The sequence below is a fragment of the Sorex araneus genome, chromosome 3, assembly GCF_027595985.1.
Source record: "Sorex araneus isolate mSorAra2 chromosome 3, mSorAra2.pri, whole genome shotgun sequence".
In the NCBI taxonomy this organism is placed as follows: domain Eukaryota; kingdom Metazoa; phylum Chordata; class Mammalia; order Eulipotyphla; family Soricidae; genus Sorex; species Sorex araneus.
In genome coordinates, this window is record NC_073304.1 from 176,070,880 (window position 1) to 176,098,294 (window position 27,415).

A 27,415-nucleotide genomic window follows, 5' to 3' on the forward strand; every position below is an offset into this window, starting at 1 on the left:
AAGGAAAGAAGCCCAGGAGAGAAGCAACCATCAGACTTTCGGATTGACAAGCGACTCAGTGTTTCTGATCTCAGACTCTTTAAGGTGGGCAGCCACCGAGTCCATCCCTGTGAGGTTTTCGAGGTCAACTTATTCGGCACATAGGCACACCCTGAAGACCGTAGTCCAAGAGTCTGTCGTTCCGGCCACCGCCAGTGGGAGCACTGGCACCCTGTCTTTTACTGCCTGTGCCTAACTAAAAACCTTTTGGGAATGAGTCTGCACAGTGAAACCAGAATCCCTGTGCTTTGGAATTTGTCTCTCCCGTGGGTAACTTCCTCCCGGCCTCTGGGATGGTCTCTGGCGTGGCCCGGGCCTTGGCTCATCCTTCCTTTCTGGCCCCTCCTCAGGGCTTTCGCAGGACCACTCTTGATTCTCTCTGAACCCCACCCTCTCTTCCTCCCTGGTGTTTTCCTCGAAGCTCTGTTCCTTGGATTGCCGGAAGCCTTCTCAAGAAGAATGTAGAACCTTGGCTCTCCTCAGAGGTGACAACCTTCTCTGTAGCGACCTTTCAAAGATCTCCCCATGACACGTTTTCTTGGTGACTGCTACAGAAAATTTTCTTCATAGCACACCCTATTTCACTCTACTTTAATGAAGGGTGGTCTGACCAATCATGCCCTGAGGTATGGCCTCTGCCATAGGGGCACGGAAGCCACAGGAGCAAAGAATTATATTCCACCCTTCTTCTTTTCATATGACTCATTCCTCAGAGACAGAATTAAGTCATTACTTCCTATGGGGGTCATTTATAAAGATGTTTCTTTTTCTCGAGGGTTCACAGCTTCCCTTCAGCTTCCCCTGAGGTGACTCAGGGTCATTCAGATGAATTATAGTTAACTAATAGCCTGGGTGATATATGATACTGTCTCTGAAAATGAGCCAACACCATGATCGTGTTCCTTTGCTTAAATTGCTCTGGTTCCAATATCTCAAACAAGCCAGTGTTAAAAATTAAACAGTAGCAGCCTAACCTGTACAAAGACAAGGGGAATATCACAAAAATGCAAAAGGATCTGAGGAACAATGTAAATAGCCAACCCACTACACTAAAATTCTGTAGGTGATAAAATGTTCGAGAAGATATAATGTCATAATATTTTTTGTCATATAGAAAGTATGTAGGAATAGGTGTGGAATGATCTAGTTTTCCTTAAAGAAAGAAACCATTTTTTTTTAAAAAAGAAAGAGAAGCCACTTTCAATGGCAACATGAAACAAAGAAAAGAGACAAGTAGAATACATAGCAAAAATATGTGAGCAGTAGCATTTCTTTGTATTGAAATTATGAGTCACTTTTATTTTCTCTTTGGCTTAATACATTTTCACTTTTCCTATAATAAGCACTGTATTATGTGCTTAAGGAAAGAAAGGAAAGCAAGAACATCTATTACACTGTATAAAAATGATCATCAAAAGTCACTATAACAGTGCATATAAAATTTCTATGTGAAGTCAGAATCTGCAGAAAGGCAAAAAATGAATTTAATGTGTTGTAAAGTCTGAAATTAAACTGCTTTCATCAAATGTGTTCAAAATCTCGTAGAACATAGGTTATCACCTTCCCAAGAAAGGGCATCTAAAAATAAATTTAGAGAAACATTTTAATTAGTTGAGTGAGGAATTTTATAAAACCTCATCAAGTTCTTTTGAAAAAAGTTTTATGTATTAGAGAACTATGCCAGAAAAATAAAGATTGAGCAATAATATACCTTTGCTAACTGGCCACCAGCCAATTAGTAATGATATTAATTTCCAGTTGGCATTATTCCTGTTACTAAGGCAAGAATAAAAATTTTCCATGCTGTCTGTCCTCACGGCACCTGTGTGCAATTTTCAGTAACTCAGACTGGGCAGCTCTTCAAATAAAGCCTTAGCTCTATGTCTGCACATCAGAAGGTTATAATTATTGGGTACAAAATCTTCCTAGCAAAAAAGGGTTCTGACCATTGGTTTGGGAGAATCTTTGCATCTGTCCTTCTTAGGCTCCAAGCCACCAGGCCAAATTCTAGCATAACTACAGCAAGTTTCTCCTTGCAACTTCTCTCTGGGGGATTCCTGCACTAACATCATCTGTCTAGCATAAAGGAGAGAAGGGGCTTCACAGCAGCTCTTTCTGTTCACTTTGATGGTTTCCTGTTTTCAGCACTGCCAAGGGTGTGGACAGGGTCAGATGCGGTAATCTGGTAGAAACCCTCAGGGAGGGTTGGAGATGAAGCACCATCCCTTACAGTTCCCACTCCATGGGCTGTACCACATCCCTCTTCTGGGATCCCTTCACTGAGATCATGAATCATGAAAGGGAAAAATGCCCAATTCCACACAAAGTGACATTTACACACTGTGTGCCGCCCTTTCATGATTTATGGTCCAGGACAACTGATGATGCAATTTTATTGCCCAAGTTAATATTACCTCGGACCTTAGTCTTCTAAGGGGCTGATAAAATGCCCCCAAATATTTCACTTAAAGTCCAGCTTTGTCTGCTAAGTATTGTGTCTTTTATAAGCCAGATCATCAGATCAAACAGTGTCTAGTAAGATGTAAAAAAATTCCCCATTTAGGTTATAATCCTGGCATATGGAAAGGCCTGGGCAGAGATGGAAACTGTTTCCTCAGGCTTTGGAAGTCTTAATAGTGAATTAGAAGCAAGCACTAAAGGGTTTCCTCATGAAAGGGTCAAATTAGCAACATCTCGATGTGAGATGCTCCAGTGGACAGTGTGTACCACCAAATGCCGCGAGACTTTACTTCTTAGATTTTCAGACCTATTTAGATCCCGACAGCTGAAGTTTCCCGAGTAGGGCATAAATGGGGTGAACTACTTTGAGAGAGTATGAAATTGGTTTGGCTTGTTCTGTCTGAGAAAAAATGAAGAATGAGTCTTTGCACAGCATGCAGGCGATAGTAATCATACAGAACTGCATATGTCAAAGCTTCTAGGAGAACAGATCTTAACATTTCTCATCCCGAGAAAGCAATTCTATAACTGCATAGGGTGACAGATGTCGACTACAGTTGCTGTGGTCATTTCAGTTCATCTAGCGTCATGTTATACATCAAGACAAAAGAGATCTGAAAAAAGAGGAGATGGACATTTAAATTAGGGAAGGAGAACAAAGGAAGGACAGAAAGGAGGAGAAAAGGAAGAAAGAAAGAAAAGGAAAGGGGAAGGGAAGAGAAAGGAAAGAGTGTGTGGGTTCTTGTCTGAACTCTGGATTCCTTTCCTCCTTTAAATTTCCTGTTTCTGAATGCAAACAGGACTGAAGGCATCTCAAATGTCCCTTCAGACAGAGCAGTTCGGTCTTCTGAGATCCCACCCTTCATCCCTGCTCTTAGGATAAGAACCACAGTCACAGTCGTCCCAGGATCTAAACCTGGGGTCTTCGGCCTTACCCCCAGCTATGAGAAGGCAGGACACCTCTAGTCTATCACTTGGTTCTGTCGGATAGACAGTGCCTACCTGAACCCAGAGTCAGGCGTGTTAGGGTTCCCCTGCCTGTTTCCTTCCTGGTCTGAATCACAAAACTTAACAGGCTCCATTTTAATGAAGGGTTGTTGTGGGGTTTTTTTCTGCTTCATCTTTCCCCCCCTCATAAGTTAGACTTAGTTCTGATAGAAGATACTTAACTCACGAGTGAAAAGATCAGCTATAGTGTGAAGGAAAAACAAACCAATTCTCAAGGCCACCTGGAGGAAATATTGTCCTTGATGTTTAACAATTTGCTGCACGGAAGCTAAAGAGATAGTATAGCGGGGAGGGCACATGCCTGGCATGCGGCTGACCTGGGTTTGATCTCCGGCATCCCATATGGCTCCCGAGCCTGCCAGGAGTGATCCCTGAGCACAGAGCCAGGAGAAAGCCCCGAGCACAGCCAGGTATGAGCCCAAACAAATCAAAACAAAAACTTAAGTGCATAGACAGCAGAGTTCAGGTTTTGAATTTTCACTGGTGTTTTCTAAGGAATGATGGCAGGATCCTGAGACAAACATCCTCCTGAAGCCGTGGTGGGCTGAGTCCTAAATAGGAGCCACTTCCCCAGATTCTGTTTCCAGCATTTTCTGCGCTGCCATTTCTCACTCGGTTGCAGAATGAGGCTACAGCTGAGTTCACAGCCCTGCTCTCCCAGGAGGCAATTATGATCCTGTTCATTATTTAACAGGCATCCTTGAGCACGAACCAGAATAGCTACCCGGTGTCAAATATTCACAACAGCTCATATCTGCGACCAATTAAAAGTGAACTCCAGTTTTGGGGGGTCCCAGCGGGGGTGGGGGAAGCAGACCGCAGGGAGAGCTGGAGCGCCCGGTGCAGGGCGAGGGGCTGCGATACCTGCAGATCAACTACTCCATCCTCTTACTCGTGGGGCTCTCGTGTCTTCTTTGGGAACAGAAAGAGAAAAAGTGGCTTATTTTGGACAGTTTCAGTGACTGCTAGTGAAAGCTAGCTCTTGCTTGAAGACATCCTGCAATACATAAGAAGTGCACGCTTGGTGAGGAAGGGCATGGACAAGGTGACCCCAGTTCCGGGTCCAGACGAGCACCCTAAATGAGACGCGGCTGCTGACCGCCACCTGGGAAGAGACCATGGCTCCACGCCTCCTGCGTGGAGGAGATAATTGCTCTGCTGAAGTTCCCCCTGAAGGACACAGACTGTCCACCGGGAATGAATTTGTCACCAGTCTAGAAAGGACACCTGCCGAGAAAGAGCTCCTGCTCAGAAAGGAGGTGGCGGGAAGTTGACACAGGATCTGGGAACTGGGCATCACTCAAAGGAACCAGTGGGAGGTCCTGTGTTGCCTCCAACTTCCTCTCTGGGACCCTGAGCTCCAGTTGGGGGACTCCCCTCACTTTCCCCTCCTTCTTTGTCAGAGGAGACCCTGCTGCTGCTGGGAAAGTGGGGGGAGGGGGCAGAGATCCATGAGGGTCCGTGTTACTCTGAATGCTGGTGCTTCTGCAGAGGGCACCGTTTCACACCCTCGAGAAATGCTCTCTGAGAGCTCAAGAGCAAGATTTGACCAGAATACGCAGGAAATGCCATGGATTGAGTTTCTTTTTTCCTTTCAGATCATCTTTACTTTTTGGTTTTTTTTTCCCTGATTTTTGGGCCACACCCGGCATGCTCAGGGCTGACTCCTGGCTCTGCACTCAGGAATCACTCCTGGCAGTGCTCAGGGGACCTTATGGATGCTGGGAATTGAACCCGGGTTGGCCGTGTGCAAGGCAAATGCCCTACCCGCTGTGCTATTGCTCCAGCCCTCAGATCATCTTTACTAAGGATGTCACCATTTAATCACAGATGTAAGGGCTGGAGAGACTCAAAGAGCTGAGGGTGTGACTTCCAGTGCCACACAGTCCCTCGAGCATCACCGAGTGTGGGTCCCAAACAGAACAAAAACAAAGGGCAAAGCAAACAGAACTTGGTACTTGACCCATTTCACAAGACTTCATTTTTAAAGCCAGATTTGTTCTATTTTACTACATAAACGATACTTTTTTGAATTATAAGGATAAGCGGTAAAGACATTATACTTGGACATTTTAAATGTACTCCAATATAATCACATATAAACTAGCATTGATGTATAAAATATTTCTTACAAAATTAAAATTAGACAAAGATGTAAATAAAGGAAAATATTATCTAACAGAGGCTTCAAAATCTATAGCACCTGCAGGGCATATGGTGTGGACCGTTGCTAATATATATTCACTATGTGTTTTTTAATGGGAAAATTACCAGATTAGATGATATTCTCATTATGAGTAAACGGATTTCTGTTGAATTAAAGACTGAGACTGAAAGGGAAGAGATGTGATGTGAACCGGGAGCAACACTGACGAGATAGTTATGGGGCGCAGAAGGAAACGGGAGTTCTGGTAGAGGAGAGAAGCCAATACAGACCAAGAACTTCATTTCACCATGAGCCTCCTGCCCTTCGGGTGCATGAGGAACCTGGAGTCTAGCGAGGAGAAAAGCCAATGAAGAAGAAGAGTGAGCGGATGGTCTCCTGAAGAAAACTGGCCCGAGCCGGGGCCTTCCTGAGGGGTCTCACCGCCATGCCGGCTCCCGTGTTTCCCCACCAGGGAGCTGGGCACCCTCTCCATAATAGTCCTGCTCAGAGTCCAGGGGTCAGTCCAGGACCCACGTGGAAAACACAGGAAGTGACTGAAGTGAAAATCCCGGCTTTGCTGGACCCTGTCACACACTGTCAGAGTGGGGGCTCCTGAGGGGAGCAGAGCCCCAATATCCGGGTTTGAAGAGCTGAGGGATGTAAACAGCAGGGAAAAAGCTGGATACCTGGACAGGACTCTGGGCATCTCTGAGGGCAGCTGAGGGCGGAGGCCAAGTAACATCCACGAACCCGCCCAGGGCACTGTGGGGCTGAGCGTGGTCACCCCGATTGTGGAGATGGTCTGTTTGCTCCAGTGTACAGAAGGGCTTAGAACATGAATGTGGGTCTAAGTGCCTTTATGTGCCTATAGAGACACGTGATGTATGTGAGCGTGTGTCCTGAAAACAAGGACAGTGGCTGGCTGTGCCCACGTCCGAGAAGAGAGGAGTCTGGAGTCACAGTGCACGCGCGTCCCCTTCCCGGCCCTGAGCATCTCTACTTCAGACTATCTCAAGTGATGTCATTCATTCCTGGAACAAGTCAGGACCCAGCACCGCTTTCCCTTCCCCAGCAGTGGGCAAAACACGGCCACTCCTGGTCACACAGGGACGGGTCTGGGAGCTGGGCGTCGAGTCTGATCTCACTGGCTACTCAGCCTGTGTGGAGTGGAACATGCTTCTTCGCCCCAGGTTTTGGCCCTCTCTTGGGTAAGGAGAAGGGCGTGGAGGAGTTTTCTGGCTTTCAGGGAAGACTAGACAGGTGTCACAAGGAAAAACCAGTGCCATCTGTCTCTCCCTTTCCTCTAAGGCTCACTCTGGGGTCCAAGAATGACCCCCAGCTTTATCCCTGCAATTTACCTCCTGTCACTGTCACTGTCATCCCGTTGTTCTTCGATTTGCTCAATTGGGCACCAGTAACGTCCCCACTGTGAGACTTGTTGTTACTGTTTTTGGCATATCCAATATGCCACAGGTAACTTGCCAGGCTCTGCCGTGCGGGCGGGATACTCTCGGTAGCTTGCCAGGCTCTCCAAGAGGGACGGAGGAATCGAACCAGGGTCGGCTGTGTGCAAGGCAAATGCCCTACCCGCTTGCTATCACTCCAGTCCATTTGTCTCCTATTCATCCTTAATGGTCTCGTATTTGGCACGCTTGGACAAGCCTGGGACTCTGCCCCTCACACCCTCCAGCCGTCCTTAGGCTTCTGGACAGACCAGGTGTTCTGCTTCCCTGCCCCTCACCAACTGGCCCTGCCACATCATGCCTGTGCCACGTCCCCATCACATTCCTTGCTTTGAGCTCTGAGTCCAAGTGCCGCCATAGGTTTTGCAGCGGGGACACGGCAGGGAGCTCTCCAGTACCCGCACTGTCACGCAAGGACATGGGGCCAGGCACCATGGGGAGCAGAGCAGCTTTGACGGCAGTCATGCCCTCGGAGAGCTGAGGAGTCTAGTCACCCCCATAAATGGGGATGCTCACCCCTGCTGAATCTGGTTGTTAGGAAGAGAAAGCGGACACGGAAATGTGGGGTCACACAAGAATTATTAGCCAATGCTTAGTAAGTCTGTGGACTCGGGCATCAAATCAAAGGCGAATCACAAATGCCAATTTACAGGTCATCCTTACGGACTGGACACTTTCATTTCTGCCTCATCTGATAAAGTGCTTTCCTCCCTACTGAACATTTCTTGGCAGTTAGGACTTGGACAAGTTGGCTGTGCGTTGCTTGAACTTTTTTTCAAGGGGGTTTTGGGTGAGGCAGGAACATCCCTTTCCTTTCTTCTCCCTGAGGAAATAGGTTGAGTTGTGACATCCATGACCAAGAAAATAGTTTTCCCTGGGTTGGAATAGTTGGGGTTTTTGGCCGGGGGGAGTGGTTGTCACACCCAACAGTATTCAGGGTTTACTCCTGCCTTTGTACTCAGGGATCACTTCTGGCAGGCTCAGGGGAGGCTGGAAATTGAACCTGGATCAGTTGCATGCAAGGCATGTGTCTTACTTGCTGTACTGTATCTCTGGCCCCCAGGCCTGGATAGTTGGAAGCACTCATTCAGATGGGGTGATTAGAAAGCTTCCTGTATTAGAAAGTGCTGGAATTAATGATGCCCTAATGCCCCTCAGAATACAGTCTCAATCATTAAACCTGGTAAAGGAGATGGTCTTCAGTACGTGTCTTATTATACGTATGTTCCAAGCTATGCATTCAGGAGTGAAAGTGAAAAAGTAAGCCCCAAACTTCAGTTTTATTTGGAACTCATAAAGGTCCCCTCTTGTTCAGGTTACAGAGACCCACATTCTTGTCCATTCCATCTCTTTGTGGTGTCTTCTAATACTCAGCATGGGTAAAATTCCATAGGCTGGCTCTGGTTATTATTCGATAGTCCAGATCTACTCTCAGTTTGAAACACAACCTTCAGCTGGGTGTAATCTCCATATAAGTGAGTGACACAGATCAGAGTGTGGCTGCAATGTGTCTTACATGTGGGCTAAATAGACCCATCCTTGGCCCAGAGGCAACTTAGTGGAGACATTTTGAGTTCTGCCTTGCAAGTGCGCAGTCATGGGTTTCAATACCTAGAGTCCCATATACACAGAGCGTGAGTCTGGCAGCTTCATTGTCTGTGAGCCCATGTGCCACAAGTGATACACAGCTGCACTGCAGTCAAGTGTTTGAGCAGCATGCATGCAACACACATATACATGTGCACATGTATACACACACACATGCACACACACATCTCTTTAAGAGTAACCTCTTTTTGGGGCTGGAGCAATAACATAGTAGGTAGGGTGTTTGCCTTGCATGCAGCCGACCCGGGTTCGATTCCCAGCATATGATATGGTCCCCTGAAGACCACCAGGAGTAATTCCTGAGTGAAAAGCCAGGGAGTAACCCCTGAGCATTGCCAGGTGTGACCCAAAAAACAAAAACAAAAAACAAAAAAAAAGAGTAACCTCCTTTCTTCTGGTGCATTTTATTTTACAGCAATTCAAAAGTTGGCAGACGAAAGTTGGGCTTATAAAGAATGTTGATTTCTTCTCAGTGAAAGTCAACTCCTTATTGTGCTTAATATATTTGCTGAGCTCAGGAATTAACACCTGCTTTAGTCAGGCTGTGTTTACATAATCTTCTCTGTGGTTCGAATGAAAAGGCTGCCAAGATTGTCCAACATCTGTGAGGAAGGACTCCAAGGAATAAAAGGCAATCTAAATGAACTGTGTTGATAGTACAGAATCATTGCTTCTTGCCCCTTTATTTTTCCATATTCCACAGGCAGTAACAAGTGAATATAAACATTATAACTTAATAAAAACAACTAAAGCCAACAACACTCGTCAGCTTAGGAGTGATAATGACTACATTTCCTCTTATTACTTCAAAGCAAACGGTCAATGAAATTCCTTCAATTTGTCCTTGATGTTTACTTTATTATCCAAACTTCTGGCTCACACAACGTCGAGTCATAGCTACACCATATGAGTGCCAAATTATAGAAAGATGGGTTCCAACTGATATGGTTCCACTATTCTTGGTGGAATTCCACTAGTTTTGTGTGAAATTACAGTGGTATATTTTCACTATGCTAGTTTTAAATAATTAATAAAAACAAATTAAAAAATTATATAGTGGCTAACAAACACAGTGCTGCATCTATATAATTTAACAATAACAACAAAAATAAACAGAAACAAACACTATTGTTTTACCCTACAAAAACTGGTTTTGAGACTGCTTATATTTTTCTCAAATAAGTAAGACACTGAGGAAGATATTCAGTTATAAAGGGTGTGGTACATGCTTCTTTTTTAACAAAAGGCACGTGTGGCTAATAAGCCGTGTCTGACACTGAGGCTTCTTGTTAACATGATTCTATAGCTGAAAGACAACACGTTTACATCTAAAAAGGATTCCCAAATGCCAATTTGTTTCATGAGCATGTAAACATATCGGTTAGTTACCATGGCAACCCAAACAAATCAGGTCAAATACTTTGCTGACAAATAGTCTAAAAATCTTTCAGATATTACATTTTTTCAAATATTATTCACTAAGATAAATAGGTGGGCATAGCCTGTACAAGTATTCTGGGAAGTGTCTTGTTTTCTCATTTTCTGGTCCCAATTTTAGTACATTTAGTTAAACAAATTTAATTTTAAATATTTAACCTGATATAGTTTCCCAGGGATTTTATTAATATAACTATGGGTAATATCCAGCACCCTTGAAAATAACTATAACCACAGGGTCAACCAAATGGCTTTCAAACCACATATGACCACCCAAATACACGAATGTATGGGTTTTGTTTTGTTCTTCCCCAAAAGGAACATTTGACAGTACCCATATGGAGTCAACAAAAACCTAAACTTGGGGATGTTTTAAATTGCTTACTTTTGGGAACTGATTCTATACAATTTATACTGATCCTTGGTTACTAATTCCCAAAACCCTCAGCCCAGAGGCCAGCAATATATTATTCTTTAGAGCCAGCCTCACCAAGCCTGCCCGAGTACTCCTGCCCCTGGCTCGTGAGGATTCTGTGTTCCCTGAGCATCTACCACCTCTAAATGCTCTTTTAGTTCACAGATGCAAGGCGAATGAGCAGAAGTGACTGACCTCATGATCAAATTCCTTTCGGCTAAAATCAATGTTGTTTATGGTTAGCATTCTCCTAAGAGACTTGGTTCTAGCATTGTAAACGGTCAACAGAAATATTATCCTAATTGGGAAGGAAAGGTCTTCATTTTAAAGGGTTTATCCAGGAGATAGTTAACACTTACCTCAGAAAGTGCTTCATGGTGCCGATGGTGACCATCTAGATGGTATCCCAACTGACCTCAAGTAATGGTCCCCAAGTCTGTCTTTGTCCGAGTAAGTGAGCGCTGCAGAGATAAAGTAGATACATTTACTATCAAGGGAACGAGAAATTCTGAGTAAGCAGCCAACATACTATGTACCCAGAATGTTATCAACGGAACTGCCCACATAGCAACGCAATGAAATGCATGGTGATTATAACGAAAGGCTTTCCCTTTGTAATTATACAATTAGGTTTCTATTTTAAGTCACTTGCTAAACAAATTATTAGTTTCATGAGCAGATACTTCAGTAATTAGCTTTTTGTTTTTTCTTTATTTGGGATATTGTTCCAATAACTCGTAAAACAGTATTTATAAGACAAATGAAAACAAAAGCCAATACAATTATCAATCCTGATTTCCAGATTTCTGAAGGTCTTGAATCTGGCTGTCTCAATCTTATGGAAGTACAATTCAAAAAATGAATCAATAAATACTAGAAGCAACTGGTAAAGTCCTTACATGAAGAAATATCTGTTAAAGAGCAAAGTATTACTGTAATACAACCTGTCATACTCCAGTTACATTTTTCGTTAGCATTTCCAGAAACTAGTACAATGCCTAGCAGGTGAGAGGTACTCAATAACTACCTATTACACAAATGAGTAAATTAACTAATGCAATAAGGTAAATTTAATATTTTAGTGGACTTGGTTAGTGATTATAGCATCCTCAAAATGAAAACATGGCCTTTTTAAAAAATTTATTTTTTTTAATTGTTTGTGCTTTTGGTGTACAGATTGCACCTCTGCTGCCCCCAGTAGGCCAAGAATCCCCCACTACTATCCTTACTTCAGTACTCATTCACTTTTATCTTTTTCTTTTTTAAAATTGGGGCGGCATTTGGTTTATAACATTGTTTAAGTTTTATATATATATATCTTGCCCCCGAGCCTGGTTGTCTTGACTGGGGCCCCTCGGAGGGGGTGGGTTGAGTTTCCCTCCCCGCTCTGAGCAGAGCCCGGTGGCTGAAGACCTCTGGAACTCAGCCACAGCCATGCTCAAGACCCCTCTCTGCATGTTTGGACGAGCCTCATGCATGAAGGAACCGGCAGAGGAACCCATGTGTGGGGGACCCAGGGCTGAGATCTCCAAGTCTGCTCGGATCGGGAGTGGGCCTCTTCCATCCTTAGGTCCCCCACTTTCCAGTAGCTAGGTAGTCACACCTACAAAATGCCCCATCAATGGCCAACATCCAGAGACTGTAAAACCAAGCTCCCAGAAGCATGCGGCCATGTGACATCTGATAGCCTAGTTCTCCCTCTTGGAGAACCTGGCAAGGTACTGAGAGTTTCCTGCCCGCATGGGAGAGCCTGGCAAGCTCTCTGTGGCTGGCGTATTCATATGCCAAAACCAGTAACAATGATGGGTCTCATTCCCCTGACCCTGAAAGAGTCTCCAACGCAGCACCGTTGGGAAGGATGAGTAAAGACGGGCTTCCAAAATCTCAGGGCTAGGACGAATGGAGACGTTACTGAGACCACTCGAGAAAATCGATGATCAATGGGATGATGATGATGATGATTGTGAATAGAATCATTGGATTTTTATTGGTCTAACTCTTCCCAGGTTATAATTTCCTGTTGGATAGTTCACACTATCAGGTCACTGGCCTTGGTGAGAGGACAAAGCTGCATGTTGGAGGAAACAGAGCAGTCTGCAGAAAAAGCAGACAAGGAAGACTATCGGAGAACTCTCTCAGGAGAGGAAAGATGCCCCGGAACACCAGCTGCCACCTTGCCAGAAAGAGACCAGACAAGTGGCAGCCACAGAGACAGACCATTCATGAGGACTGGGCAGAGGGCGGGGACTGGGCCCCAAATGTGAATCAGTACTTCACCCACTTTTATTCTTGTAGATATGCCCTAAGTCTGCTTCCAAAAGAATTTATACTTATGTATGCCCAGAGTAGCCTTGGAAAGGAACTCGACACAGCAACTTAAGGCCATGTTTGCTTCTGGGAGGAAAACAGCTTCCAGTCTTAACCCCACTGATTTAACAAACACACATTTACATATAAATATACTATATGCATGCTATTTATAAGATACATAAATATTATATAAAATGGGTCAGGAGAGGTAGTATGGGGGTTAAGGCGTTTGCCTTACATGTGGCCAATCTTAGATCAATCCCTGGCACAAAACATAGTCTTCAGAGCTCATACACGGTGGTTTATACAGATTTTGTTTTGGCTGGAGAGATATTACAGTAGGTTAGATGACAGCCTTGTACACAACCAGCCCAAGTTCAATCCCTGACACCACATGGTTTCCTGAGCACTTCCAGGAATGATCCCTGAGCACAGAACCAGGAGCAAATCCTGAGCACTGTCAGGTATGCTCCCCAAACCAAAATAAATAAGTTGAATCCAAAGTTTCATTAAAAAGCGTTAGCACCTGGGCCAGAACAATAGTAGAGTGGGTAGAGTGTTTGCCTTGCATGTGGCCGACCTGAGTTCTAATCCCTAGCACCACCAGGAGTAATTCCTGAGTGCAGAGCCAGGAGTAACCCCTGAGTATCCTTGGGTGTTACAAAAAAAAGCGGGGAAAAAAAAGTATTAACACCCACCAAGAAGCAGACTGTGGTTATTAATATGGTCTCAAAAGACATAAAAAAAATAAAAGGAATCCTTGAAGAAGTGGCTGGTTCTAAGGCTGGGAAGTGCATACACAAGGCAAGCCTGACATGCCCAAGTAAAAACCATCACAGACATGTCACATAAATGCAGGAGCCAGATGCCAGAGCTCCCCACGGTCATGCTGGGGCCTTTCAGTGAGAAGATAAAGTGTCACAGAATTGTCACATAGCTCAAAGCATCAAATAAATATGCCCAATTCCACACTGACGTCGTGAGATAACTGAATCAGAAAGAAGTGGCGAGAGAAGCGGGTACTCTGGGGACGGATGTGCTGTTGGAACAGTATCTGCATAAAAGCATAATTAGCCCCATAAAGTCCGGTGCCACAATAAATATTGTTTAATTTTTTTAACAAAATAGTTGAGCATAACATAAATCTTCAACACAAGAGGATACCAAATAATTTAATAATTTATGTAGATGGTGTGTCCTCAGAAATATAACCGTAATCCCTTGTAAATCAGGTGGTGATTTCCAGTATCGTGTATTTCCAGTTACTCATCCAGGGGATGAGTAACTGAACGAGTAAGGTCAGAGCGGAGAAGCTCCAAGTCCACTGCCATTAGGTGATCAAGGTGAAAACTGATCACTGCCCTTCGCAGTCAGGTGGATCATCTGTGTCCTTGATATGCTGTGAGGAAAATGCATTTTTCTTTCTTTTTTAAAATTATTATATTTTGGCTTTGGCTTTTGGGGTCACACCCAGCGATGCTCAGGGGTTATTCCTGGCTCTGCACTCAGAAATCACTCTTGGTGGTGCTGGGGGGTGGGGGGCCATATGGGATATATGGGATGCCAGGGATTGAACTTAGGTCTGCTGTGTGCAAGGCAAATGCCCTCCCCACTGTGTTATTGCTTCAGCCTAAAAATGCATTTTTCTTCCCTGATTCTTCCTCTGGAAACCTAACCTCCTCTCTTATAGTGACAAAAGACAAACAACAATAAAAACAACAAAAACCCATCCAAGACCTCAGATAGAACCTGAACAGTACTTTCCAAAACCCTCCAACTCATCAGAAACAAGGAAAGTCTGAGAAACTGCTAAATCTCTGAAAACGTGAATTGAGTGACTAGAAGGAACCCTGGAACACCAAGGGGAGAGAAAGATAAAAGCCCTGGGAGAGCTGAGTGATGCCTGGCATGTATACGATCCCTCTGAAGCATCAGTACAGGTCCATTGTATCACCTGTCATCCCGTTGATCTTCGATTTGCTCGAGCGGGTGCCCGTAACGTCTCCATTCATCCCTGTCATGTGCTAGTACAGGTCCATTATTCATGTTAAACATATCATCTGAATGTAAGATGTCCATAATAGAGAAAGGGCACTACATTTGGAAGATTTTGGAAAAACTAAAACTATTCTCCAGTTTTAAAAAAATATATTGCAGGCCCGAGGATTATAGCTCAGTGGTAGAGTACATGCCCTGCATGTATTAGGCCTGAGTTTGTCCTCTGGCACTATACCAAAAAAAAAAGAAGTGATGGGGTTGGAGCGATAGTACATAGGGTAGGGCATTTGCCTTGCACTGTGGCTGACCCGGGTTCAATCCCTGGCATCCTATATGGGGCCCCCCACACCTCAGTAATTCCTCAGTGCAGAGCCAGGGGTAACCTCTGAGCATTGCTGGGTGTGACCCAAAAAGAAAAAAAAAGAAGTGAAATAGGGCCAGGGGAGCTAGTACAGGGTTTAGGGGACAGTACTTGTGCCGACCCCAGTTCAACCCCTGCAATCACATCCTCCCACCGCCCCACCCCCAGCATTGCAGGGGCACTACAGGGCCTGAGCAGCACCCTAGGGCTGAATCCCTGAACCACGTGGTCTGGCTAATGGAAAATTGCCAGAAGCAGCTTTCAGGTCCTCTGTGACCTGCCTGGACGACCCCTCCAAATAATAAATAAGATGAAATGAATATTTTAAAAAATGTAGGGGGCCAGAGTGATATTATAACGGGGAGGGTACTTGCCTTGCATGCAGCCAAACCAGGGGAACTGAATTCCATCTCTAACACCTCATAGGGTCCCCAAGCCCACCAGGAGCAATACCAGAGTGCAGAGTTAGGAGTAAGCCCTGAACATTGCTGGGTGTAACCCCAAAGAAAATCCACAGCAACAACAACGACAAATTAAAAATAAGCCTCAGACTTAACAATGATTTCATTTCCAGGAGCTGGAAAACTGGTTTACCTCTAATTATTTCACAATGACAAGCCATAAACAAAGCAGTAAAAATCTTTCTGCTTCCTGGCCTCCATGGAGGAGTGCTGGGGTCTGTCCTTTCACAAAGAGATAGAACGTCAAGAGGTTCCTAGTGGGAAGCGACCTTACACGTTAAAGGGCAGACGAGGCTGAGTGCGGTGAACAAAACAAGTTCTGGAGACAGTTCACAGCTGGGATTCCCTAGTCGAAGTGCTTTAGACAAATCCTTCAACCTCCCCTGTTAGAAAGGGAGGAATTCCTGCCGACGAGGAGGGCTCTTGTAAGGACTGAAAAAGCCAAAGCTCTGAGGGTGCTTAGCTCGACTGAGCATGCTGTTCGAATTCGAGGGTGGGACTCTCGGCTGAGATGAGTCATTACTGCTCCATCTGCTAAGGTGAGAGATGATTTTTGGTGAATGAAGAATCACCCAGGAGACTGTCAAAAAAAAAAAAAAAGCCTGGCAAGTAGTGATCTTAACAGAGGCCAGGGCAGGGATGATGAAGAGAAGAGGACAGAGGTGGACAGGGCAGAGAGGGAGAATTCAATGGACACTCAATTGAATAGGAGAAGGGAAGGGAAAGAAAATAACAATTAGTCCTAATGATCTGTCCCTGGGAAACAAAGACAATAATTAGTGCTAACTATCTGTCTCTCTGAAAAAAACACCCAAAATGGCTTGCCTGTGAAGGAAGCTACTTAGCTCCATGCTCTGTGGATAAGTGTGAAAGATCGCCTCTAAATGTTTGCACAGAAAAGCAAAAAGAATTGCTGCTACCTTTAGATCGAAGGGTAACTGCATACATACAATATTGTATATATTTCAGGCTCACCCCCAAATGCTTCGACATTTGTATGCAGTATAGAATGCATCCCACAATCTGACTATTTATTTCCCAGACTATTGCTGTGCAGTTTAAAATAATTTAAAAAACAAAACCAAAAACCTATGATGTTCTGAAGCCCCAGTAGTAGCCCCAAGGACTTAGTTTTAACTGGAAATTTGTCCCTCTGATCCCTTCACTCATCTTACCCAACACTCTCCCTCCAGCAGCCACTGATTTCTTTCTGTGTCTAGGAGGATTTTTTTCCTTCTTCTTCATCTTTATTTAGCTTCCATATTCCTCGTGGAAATGAAGTCATCTAGGGCTTTTCTGCCATTTCACCAGCATCTTCCTTGCTTTTTGGGTAGGGACCTAAAGGCAACACATTTACTGATGCCCTCCTTGCAGCTCACCTGACACTCGGCCTGGGTGGGGAGATGGGGGGGAGGGGAAGAACGCCAGACACACAGCGATGGCCTGGCCAGGAAAGAGTTTGAAGCGGCAGTGAATGAACTGACAGGTGACTGAACTCCTGATGACTGTGACTTGATCAAATGTCACTCACTGCCGTGTTTGTGTCTCTCCCACTCACTGGAAAACACTCGGCTTCTGGCTTCAGCTGGAGGTGCCAAGATACTGTTATGTAACATCCATCCTGCCTTTTCTCTTTTGGGTCCTGCGTCCCCTCTGGTCCCACATTCCATCTGGCACAGGAGGACATGGAGACCCCGCTCAGCAGCCCCCTCCCGGGGACTCGCTCTAGCAGAAGCCTTTACCCCCGGGGGCCACCCCCATGTTTTCAATCCACACGCTCTCCGTAGGGGGATGTTCCAAAGAGGCCACAGCTGAAACTCGTGTCAGTGGAGGACCAGGAGAACGACTGGTAGGAGGGAATGGGTACAGGAAGGAAACTAGCTGCAAAGGGGCCCTAGAGAGCAGGGGTCGCAGCACAGAGCAGTCCCGGGGCCTTGGGGTTGGCAGTGGACGCGGGGCCAGAATTACTGATGTGAAGTCCTGGCGTTTCAGAGAAATGCAGGGACAGTGCTAAGGGAACTGTAAATCTCCACCCGAGGAAACACCTCCTGTCTTTGTTTCTCTAGTGAGGGTCACTGGGATTAACCCAGTGACCACTCAGTATCCCCTTCGCTCCCCCTCCCTTTTAATTTTTTCAAGCGGAAATAAGGCAGGTGATGACCATCCGGGCATCACCATGCCAAACCATCTCTCTGTAGTTGTGTTCCTGACATATTCCTGAGGTGGGGGGGGGGGCATAACGATTCCCAGCAGCTCCAGGGAATGCTGGTGGCGTCTGTGCTGGGATGCGCTTCCGAGCCCCTGATTCAGTTCAGGGCGGAGAAAGGGGCAGCAGGGAGGGGCCACTGCTCTGGGAACTCGGCCAGCATCAAGGAGCTGCGGGTTCCTTTGAGCTCAGCGCCTCCCACGGTGGCCCAGGTCAGCGGGGACTGCGCCAGCGAGTGGGGACACTTCCACGAACCCCGAGGGAGTGGCATGCCGCTCTGAAGCTCTCCTGCGGGCCCCAGATCAAAAAGGGACCGAGGAAGCCTCCAATCCTCACCCAGGGCATCTGCGGGAGCATGGTGTCCAGATGTAAAGAAAAGGGAATCCACTGAGGCGACTCTGTCCCAGCCTGGTGGCTTCCCTAATGTGGAATGACCTCGTTAGGAAAAGGGGGAGGACTGCCCAGTGGGCAGGGCGCTCACCTTACACGTGACAAACCCTGAGTGCTATCCCGGCATCCCATACTCAGGCTTCCCTGAGTACTGTCAGGAGTAAACTCGGAGCACCTCCCCGTGTGGCCCCAAAACCAAAGAAGAGGGGAAAGAGTTCTGCAGAAGTAAGTCCTTATTAACAAAATTAATTTGTCGTTATATTTACACAATTTAATTAGAAAATTAAGTCTCAGCCCATTCCCTGCTGCCTGTAACCATGATGTGCAACTCTCTCTCTCTCTCTTTCTCTTTCCCTCCCCCTTCAGTTTTTCTAAATGAAACTATTTTTAAAAAGATAAAGTAAATCTCAGTGTAAGCTCCTCTAAGTAACGGTTATTATTTACAAAGTGCTTGTGGAGTGCCAGGCCACCTTCTATGGATGCTGCCTGCCTCCATCACTTCACAGCCATCTTAGGAAGTGACTAATAATGATTATCCCCCTGACACCTGAGAAAATGAGGCACAGAGAGGTTAAGGAGTCTTCCAATGCCACACAGCTACAACAGATTACAGCTGGGATTCAACTCCTCAGAGACTGATCCTGAGGGTTGTTATTCATCAGTCTCTGAGGAGGCCCCCAAGGTCAAATTCTGGGTTGAAGTAAGAGTGAATAGTGCATTAACTCAGATTTACTTTGTGGAGTGCCAGGCCACCTCCAGATGAAACTTGACTCAGATGAAACTGTCAAGCCGGGGATAAGCAGAACCTGGGTGCACGCCTGCCCCCCAAAACTTTACAGGGCTCCTCTGGGTAGAGCCTTGAATAATAAGGGCTACTAAAATGAAATCTTGGGGCTGGAGCAATAGCACAGTGGGTAGGGCGTTTGCCTTGCACGTGGCCGACCCGGGTTCGATTCCCAGCATCCCATATGGTCCCCTGAGCACTGCCAGGAGTGATTCCTGAGTGCAGAGCCAGGAGTGACCCCTGTGCATCGCCAGGTGTGACCCAAAAAAGCAAAAAAAAAATGAAATCTTACCCCTTCCACAGTAAACATACTACAGATATGAAATCCCCTAAGCGGGAAAAGTTCCCGAGAAGGAAGGAGAGGATTCGGAAAGAGACCCGCACTGAGAGGAAGCGAAGTCAGAACAGCCAAGCCCTCAGAGGAGATGAGCAAGTCCTGCTGCCCAAATGGGAAAAATTGATTTTAAGGCTTTATGAGCACTGGGAACACATATGAATCTGTTTTACAAGGAAATTTATGTAATACCTAAATATGTATGTCATTCCTAAGAATGTAAAATGCTTATATAGGTATCACTGTCACTGTCACCGTTATCACTGTCATCCTGTTGCCCGTCAATTTACTCGAGTGGGCACTAGTAGCATCTCTATTCCTCCCAGGCTTGAGATTTTAGCAGCCTCTCCTTACTCATCTTTCCCAATGATTGAAGGCTCTTTCAGAGTCAGGGGAATGAGACCTACCGTTACTGTTTTGGGCATATCTAATACGCCACAGGTAGCTGCCTGTGTGAGCAGGATACTCTTGGTAACTTGCCAGGATCTTTGAGAGGGATGTGTGTGTGTATATACACACACACACACACACACACATATATATATATGTATATATATATATACATATATTACTCTCTGATTTGTTGCCTACTGTCTGAACTCCATCAAATATGATGTGGTAATTATGGAAAATGGGCTTATATAGGTATTTTATAAAATGTACAAATACAAATTTTACTTCACTTATATAACATGAGAGACAGCAAGCAATATGAGAATGGGCCTTTCAGAAAAATAAAAATAATTCAAATTCTGCACTCATAGTGCATTTCATAATAGAGGTACCATAAGAATCTTCTCGGGACTACATTCCAGAACTTTCCTTCCTTCTCTGGTGATTAGCTTGAAAAATATTCTGCTTGGGGCTGGAGCGATAGTGCAGTGGGTAGGGTGTTCACCCTGCACATGGCCGACCCAGGTTCGATTCCTCTGCCCCTCTCAGAGAGCCTGGCAATCTACTGAGAGTATATAGCCTGCACGGCAGAGCCCGGCAAGCTACCCATGGTGTATTCAATATGCCAAAAACAGTAACAAGTCTCACAATGGAGACGTTAGTGGTGCCGCTCGAGCAAATCGAGGAGCAATGGGATGATAGTGACAGTGATATATGGGCCAGAGTGATAGTACAGGAGGTAGGGTATTTGCCTTACATGTAGTTAACCCAGGTTGAAATCTGGTGCCCCTTATGGTCCCCTAAGGAAAACCTGAGTGCAGAGCCAGGAGTAAACTCTTAGCACTGCCAAGTGTGGGCAAAGTTCTGCTTGCACTCACTGCAGTGATGAGAGGGCCTCTCCTTCCTCAGGAGAAAGTCCTCATCCAGGGTTACCATTTGCAATTTGGAGCAATAAAGGTTCATGTCTGTTGCAGAATTGAGGGCTGCCTGCAAATTACTGATGTGCCTGAAAGTCAGTTACCACGATTTTGATTTTCTGGCATTTCTGTGGTCGCCTACACATATTCACTGTTTCCATGGAGCAAAGGGAGGAGATCAGAACTGACTAAATCTGTCTTTATAAAAGAATAGAGAAATCTCCAAAGCTAGGTATTAATTTTCCATAAAAGTACTCTAAATGTTGAGTGTGCTCAGCTTTAATTATTTTGTGGATTTGTGGGCTGTTGTTTTGTGTTGGGGCTATATCCAGTGGTGCTCAGGGCTTGCTTCTGGCTCTGTGCTCAGGGCTCACTCCTGGCAGAGCTTAGGGACCATATGGGGTGCTGGAGATTGAACTCAGGTCAGCTGCATGCAAGGCAAGTGTCCTTTATGCTGGACTATCTCTTCAAGCCCTAAATAATTGCTTCTTTCTCTTTTTCTTATTTTTCTCTATTCTCAAGCTGATATTGCTTTAAACATGAACATTTCTAAATGAAATCGTTATAAAAGAATGGCAAGCTTATGTTTGCATGAACAGCAAATAGATATGGTTTTGTCCATCTGCACTTGTATTTTTATCTGTACAAAATTCTCATTTTTATATAATGAGAACATAGTAAGGACTATGACCTTGAAACATTTGCAAAACTGGGCATTTCCAGAGTTCCGGAGGCAAACAGCACAGTGCTCTCGTCACCTGTGACCCTGGCTATAGAAATAACATTCATTTACGAGACCCAAACCATTTCATGTCTTTTGGAGCAACTCTCATGAAAAACATTTTTAAAGCGGTGTTATTATGTTCAACAAAAGTATTTTTGAATGAGGGCTGATGGCCTAAAGATGTGTCTCGGCAGTAGAACATAATCTGTGTGTGGCTATGTCCAGCCCTGGGTTCTTTCCCTGCACCTTCACTGCAAAAAGCATAAATAAATATATGCAAAGGGTTTTAATTATTTTAAAAACAAACAACGCTGGAATGATAGCACAGCAGGAGGGCGTTTGCTTGCACACGGCTGACCTGGGTTCAATCCCAGGCATCCCATATGGTTCCCCGAGCACAGCAGGAGGGCGTTTGCTTGCACACGGCTGACCTGGGTTCAATCCCAGGCATCCCATATGGTTCCCCGAGTAACACTAGGAGTAATTCCTGAGTGCAGAGCCAGGAGTAACCCCTGAGCATCACCGGGTATGACCCAAAAGGCAAAAAAAAGAAAAAAATCTGAAAACCCCACAACAAACAAAAATGGTATTATTTTTGTCTTGGAGGGGGAGGTGGGTCCTCAAGAAGAGCTCAGGAGGCCATAGGATAATGAGGATTCAACCCAGGGCCTTGTGCATGCTCTGACGTGCACCCCAGCCAGCTCCCTGGCCTCAAAGAATAGCTTTAAGTTCACTCTCCAGCTAGCCTCGATATCTGTTTGCTGAGTGACTATTTGATTATTTTCTATTGTATTTCACCAGTAGCACTCATGGTAAAACAAACCATTATTATTTCAAGTATCCTTAAGGAAGAATTGAATGCCACTAGATGTACCTCAACTTCAGTGGCTGGGGGAGCATCTTGGGATGACAAAAGGCAGGAAGCCTGCCAGCTCCTCATTTCCGGGTTCCCAGCTGTGCTGCCCTGGAGAGACCCAGCGGGGATGACAGGAAACACTGTGAATATTTTCCTTTGGTGAAACCAGGTTTCTTCTGTAACTCTACTAATGCTCTAGGTTGGGCTTTGGTGCCTCCCCCCATCAGATTCCCATCACTAAACACACACACACACACACACACACACACACACACACACACACGTTCTGACATGCACACAGACTCTAGCCTACTTCCTTGCACAGAGACAATTCTGTGTCTTGGCCCCATCATCTGACTGGATGTGGCTTCCTTCATGTGCTCTGGCTTCCTGGGAAGGCCAATCTTAGGCTCTCCTGATCCCAGATCCTCCCAGCTTCCCAACTGTCCCGACTCTCCCTCCCTTAGGAAGCTCTGGTGACCCCAGGCTCCATCCTCATTCTTCCACCTAATACCTCTCAGCACCAGTCTGACCAATGAGCTGACCGAAGCCAGAGCGTTGGCAATACAAGACCTCAGCTTCCCAGTCCAGGCGGTCACACTGACAGTGCACTTACTCTGCTCAGGGGTTTTCCCTGGGCGTGGAGATGAGTAAGGAACAGCAATATTTGCCCTCTAGGATGTGGGGGACCTGGAGACTCTCTGGCACAGGCTCCAAGGCAGTCTGCAGTCACGAGCAAAGCTCTGAGTTCTCTCAAATCTAAATACGTTTCAGCCCTGAAGACCAACCCAGACTTTCCTAAGATGCTGACCCGTGTTACAGGCTTATGGACAGAAGTCGGATAAAATCATGATCATTGGGATGGAGGGATAGTACAGGGGATAAACTGCTTGCCTTGTATGTGTGTAGCAGACCTGGGCTCAGTCCCAGGAACCACATATGGTCCCTTGAGCCCCACTAGAAATATTCCCTGAGCACAGAGCCAGGAGTAAGCCCTGTACACTGCTGGGTATAGAAAACAAAGAAACAACAATCATGATGATTGCTTATATATTTTTTAACAACATGAAGAGACAGTATAGTAGTTTGTATGAGGTAGGATATTTTGCAAAGAAGGTGGGAGAGTCTCTAGGGTAAGAGAATATCTGAAGCCACTCTGGTTGGGAAGCAAGAAGACTTAGCAGGACAAGAATGGGAACTGTGGAACTGCACATTGGCAGAGTGAGGTGTATGCCAGCCACCCAGTGATCATCTCACTGGGATTAGTGCTGATATATTTAACACCATGTGTCCTTAACATTTCTGTGACAGACTAGGTTCCATTTAAACACAACAAGCACACATTATAAGAGCGAAGAAACCAGCCAGGAAGATAGCTCAAAGGGCTGAATGCAGGGGCTGGAGCAATAGCACAGCGGGTAGGGCATTTGCCTTGCATGCGGCCGACCCGGGTTCGAATCCCAGCATCCCATATGGTCCCCTGAGCACCGCCAGGAGTAATTCCTGAGTGTAGAACCAGGAGTAACCCCTGTGCATCGCTGGGTGTGACCCAAAAAGCAAAAAAAAAAAAAAAAAAACACAACCAAAAAAGGGCTGAATGCAGGTTTTGCATGTGGGAACCCTGGGTTTGAACCCTAGTACACATGCTTCGCCCAAATATCAGTGGGAGCAACCCTCATCTTCAAAGCCAGGAGTTGCCCCTGAGCATCATCAAGAGTGTCCTTCCCCACCCCCACCCCCCCGCCGAAAGAAATTTAAAAAGTATAGCGCTATAAGGGCAACCAGGGTGAAAAAGAGAGAGCAGCGGAATCCTGGAAGCTGAAGAAGGCTGAACTGTGATCTACCTTGCCTAATGGACTAAAGCCCACAGGGAGGAAAATAACCCAAAGGATATCCAACTCAGAGAGAGGATCAGTCACATTCTGGAGTCAGAGACCACCAAAGAGGGGCGCGAAGCCCCCTCAGGGGGCTGGGCCGGAGCATTTCCGGAGAGGTTAGGCCCGAAAGCCCCTTCCTGACCCTTAAGTGATGCTGACCCTTAAGTGAGTCAGGAAACTGAGCTCTGGACCATTAAAAAAAAATGGCATGAGGAAGCTGCATGTCCCATTCCAGAAGGTTTAGTGAAATCTGAATGGTTTGTGCGGGACTGAGCCGACCTCTTCTGGCCCCCTGTGTCCTGACAGCGACTTTGCCGGCAGCGGGAGATTTGTTTCTCAGGAACTACAGGACCAAGACCTGCAGCTCTGGGTTGGACACTCGGATGCTGCCAATCCCGATCGTCCACACGCCTTTGTGCGCTCTCTGTCAGCCATCCACACACCCACCCCTCAGACACTGGACTACAGCAAGATAAGGATCACTTCAAACCTGATTTATAGGGACTCAAAACAAAGAGAATTTGGAAGACACAAGCCATACCAAGAGAAGAAAACTGTCAACACATCATTCTACATCTTCATAGACCTAAGGAGAGAAATGCTAGACTCGTGAGAGAGAAACAAGAAATAACAGAATCAAGGATTAAGGGAATAATGTTTGGCACAATATGTTTTCGATGACAGAAATGGAAGATAACATTAAAATGTCCTAAATTGAAGAAAATCTGTCAAGAAGTGAGAAAGATGAAAAATGAAGATTAAATTCTTCAACATCCAAATAATAGATATTCCAGTGAGAAAAGATAACAAAAATGTATATGAAGGATTTATTCAAGAACTAATATGAGAGGCTGGAGTGATAGCACAGTGGGTAGGGCATTTGCCTTGTACGCGGCCAACCTGGGTTCGATTCCCAGCATCTCATATGGTCCCTTGAGCACCTCCAGGAGTAGTTCCTGAGTGTAGAGCCAGGAGTCAGCCCTGAGCATCGCCGGGTGTGACCCAAAATGCAAAGAAAGAAAGAAAGAAAGAAAGAAAGAAAGAAAGAAAGAAAGAAAGAAAGAAAGAAAGAAAGAAAGAAAGAAAGAAAGAAAGAAAGAAAGAAAGAAAGAAAGAAAGAAAGAAAGAAAGAAAGAAAGAAAGAAAGAAAGAAAGAAAGAAAGAAAGAAAGAAAGAAAAGAAAAGAAAAGAAAGAAAGAAAGAAAGAAAGAAAGAAAGAAAGAGAAAAAAGAAAAGAAAAGAAAGAATATGAAAAGCTCTCCAAGAACTAAAAAACCAGATCCTAAGGTCCGTGGGACATCCAGCATCTTGTGTATGAGGACTATCCGCAGAAAGCCCATCGTGAAGATGTTTCCCAGCCTGGAAGCTGTCAGAGGTGGGTGTAGACAAATAGATCACACATGCAGACACTCCCCAGTGGTTGAAGGGAGTGAGGAGGCAGGAAAAAATGCTTTCCCCTCCACATTTTCTAGCCAACTTATTCAGTGCAGGTGGAGAATGGTGATAACTGTAGATGGAAAACACCTCCCAGAGACCTGTCCAGCACACCTTTCCAGGGGGTTGTGAAGGAAGGGTTTGACAAAGGAACGAGGGGAAGGAGAAGGAGGAACCAGGATTCCAAGATCCCGTAATTGCACAGAGGCGAGAGGGATTGCCAAAGAGAAGGGGAATGAAGACTAGAGAAGAATGCGGGAGCAGGAAGATGATTCATGAGACAGAGAGTGAGCTCAGAAGGGTCACAGGACCCCCTAGACATGGTTGGGTGCAGCCCTAATGTCTCTAACACCGCTGACCCTCACTAGGGTCAAATTCTGCCCAGGCCCCCGCACAGTAGGTGGGGTCCCTATGGAAAGCAAACAGAGGGGCCAGGGTGCAGTTCAAGAGGGCGCTGAGCACAGGGTCTATGTGCAGGGGGCCGGGCTCCTCCCTGGCACTGCCAGGTCCCCCAAGCAGTGCTAGGCAAAGCCCCAAACACTGAGCCAAGAGTAGCCCCTGCTCGCTGCTGGGCATGGCCCCAGGAGGAGGAGAAAGGGCCAGGCTGTGCCTCTGGGGACTACTCGATGGAGGGCACAGTGATGGGTCTGTGGCCTCACGCACACAGAATCCGAACCCCTGGAGTGAGCAGAGGTGGGGGGAGGAGGGGAGGGAAGGTGGGCAGGGTCATTTTCCATACTGAGCTGGCCCTGGGGGGAGGGTGTCAAGGCGGACTCAGGGGCAAGTCAGTAAAATGTGCCCTATGATCCGCCCCTACTCCTCCTCCCCCTGTGTTGTCATGGCAACGGTGGCAGGGCTGGGTCCAACTGGGGTTGGCTGTGCTGTTGGGCTCTTTGCGGGGTGCACGTGGCTGGCTGGGCTGTCCTGGTGGGGCTCGTGCCATCAGGTCTCCTCAGAGGCAGGGCTGGCACGTTCCCACGTCCCGGGCTGCTGCTGCTGGTACTGGTGAGCACGAAGAGCTCCTTCTGCCCGAGCAGACGGCACCAGGCTGGGAACTGACCACTGGTCTCACAGCCAGCCCTGGGCCCCCTGCTGGTTGGGGTGCCACACCTGACTGCACTCAGGGATCACTCCTGCCAGGCTCCGGGGAGGCCGAACGGGGTGCTGGAGATCACATTCCGGTTGGCCTTGTGCAAGGCAAGTGCCCTGCCCACTACACACGCTTTCTGGCCTCTGTCCCTACATGGTTTTTAACTGGCTGGGCAAGCTTTGAGCAGCCTCCCATCTGCCCAAGGCCAAACAGAGTGCAACAATTCAGAAAATAAAAACGCGTTTCCAGGAGGGGATTTATTTGCCTTGCACCCAGCTAGCCTGTGTTCATTCCCTGGAACCCCATGTGGTCCCACCAGGAGTGATCCCTGAGCACAGAGACAGGAGTAAGCCCTGAGTACTACCTGTGGTGTGGTCCATAATGAGAGAGAGAGAGAGAGAGAGAGAGAGAGAGAGAGAGAGAGAGAGAGAGAGAGAGAGAGAGAGAGAGTGCTCTCACAGTTATATGTGTGCCAACACCCTATCAATGAAGACATTCCTTTTACATCCTGAGAAGTCAGCCAGATACATCACTTTCGGTATGGTTGTAGGATTATTTATTTCTGACCTTTTGATATGGGCTCTACTCAGCTCTGAGTATTGATGAATCCAGCCAAAGATAGCATTTATTTCTCCTCTACTGTTGGTTATGCTCAACTAAATTAAAAGCATCTTTTGAAATAAGCCAAACCACGGTGAAGCGGT

At 46.1% G+C, this 27,415-nt stretch overlaps 1 protein-coding gene across 2 annotated transcripts in view; it reads right to left on the minus strand.

The window, feature by feature from the left end:
- Window positions 1-27,415, minus strand: part of ELMOD1 (ELMO domain containing 1) — a 55,848-nt gene that overhangs the window by 19,523 nt on the left and 8,910 nt on the right. For both annotated transcript variants that reach the window (XM_055130128.1, XM_004604793.2), the window contains exon 2: window positions 10,936-11,037. In XM_055130128.1, coding sequence (XP_054986103.1) covers window positions 10,936-10,970 — 35 coding nt within the window. In that variant the 5' untranslated portion in view covers window positions 10,971-11,037. The remainder of the gene's footprint in view (window positions 1-10,935; window positions 11,038-27,415) is intronic.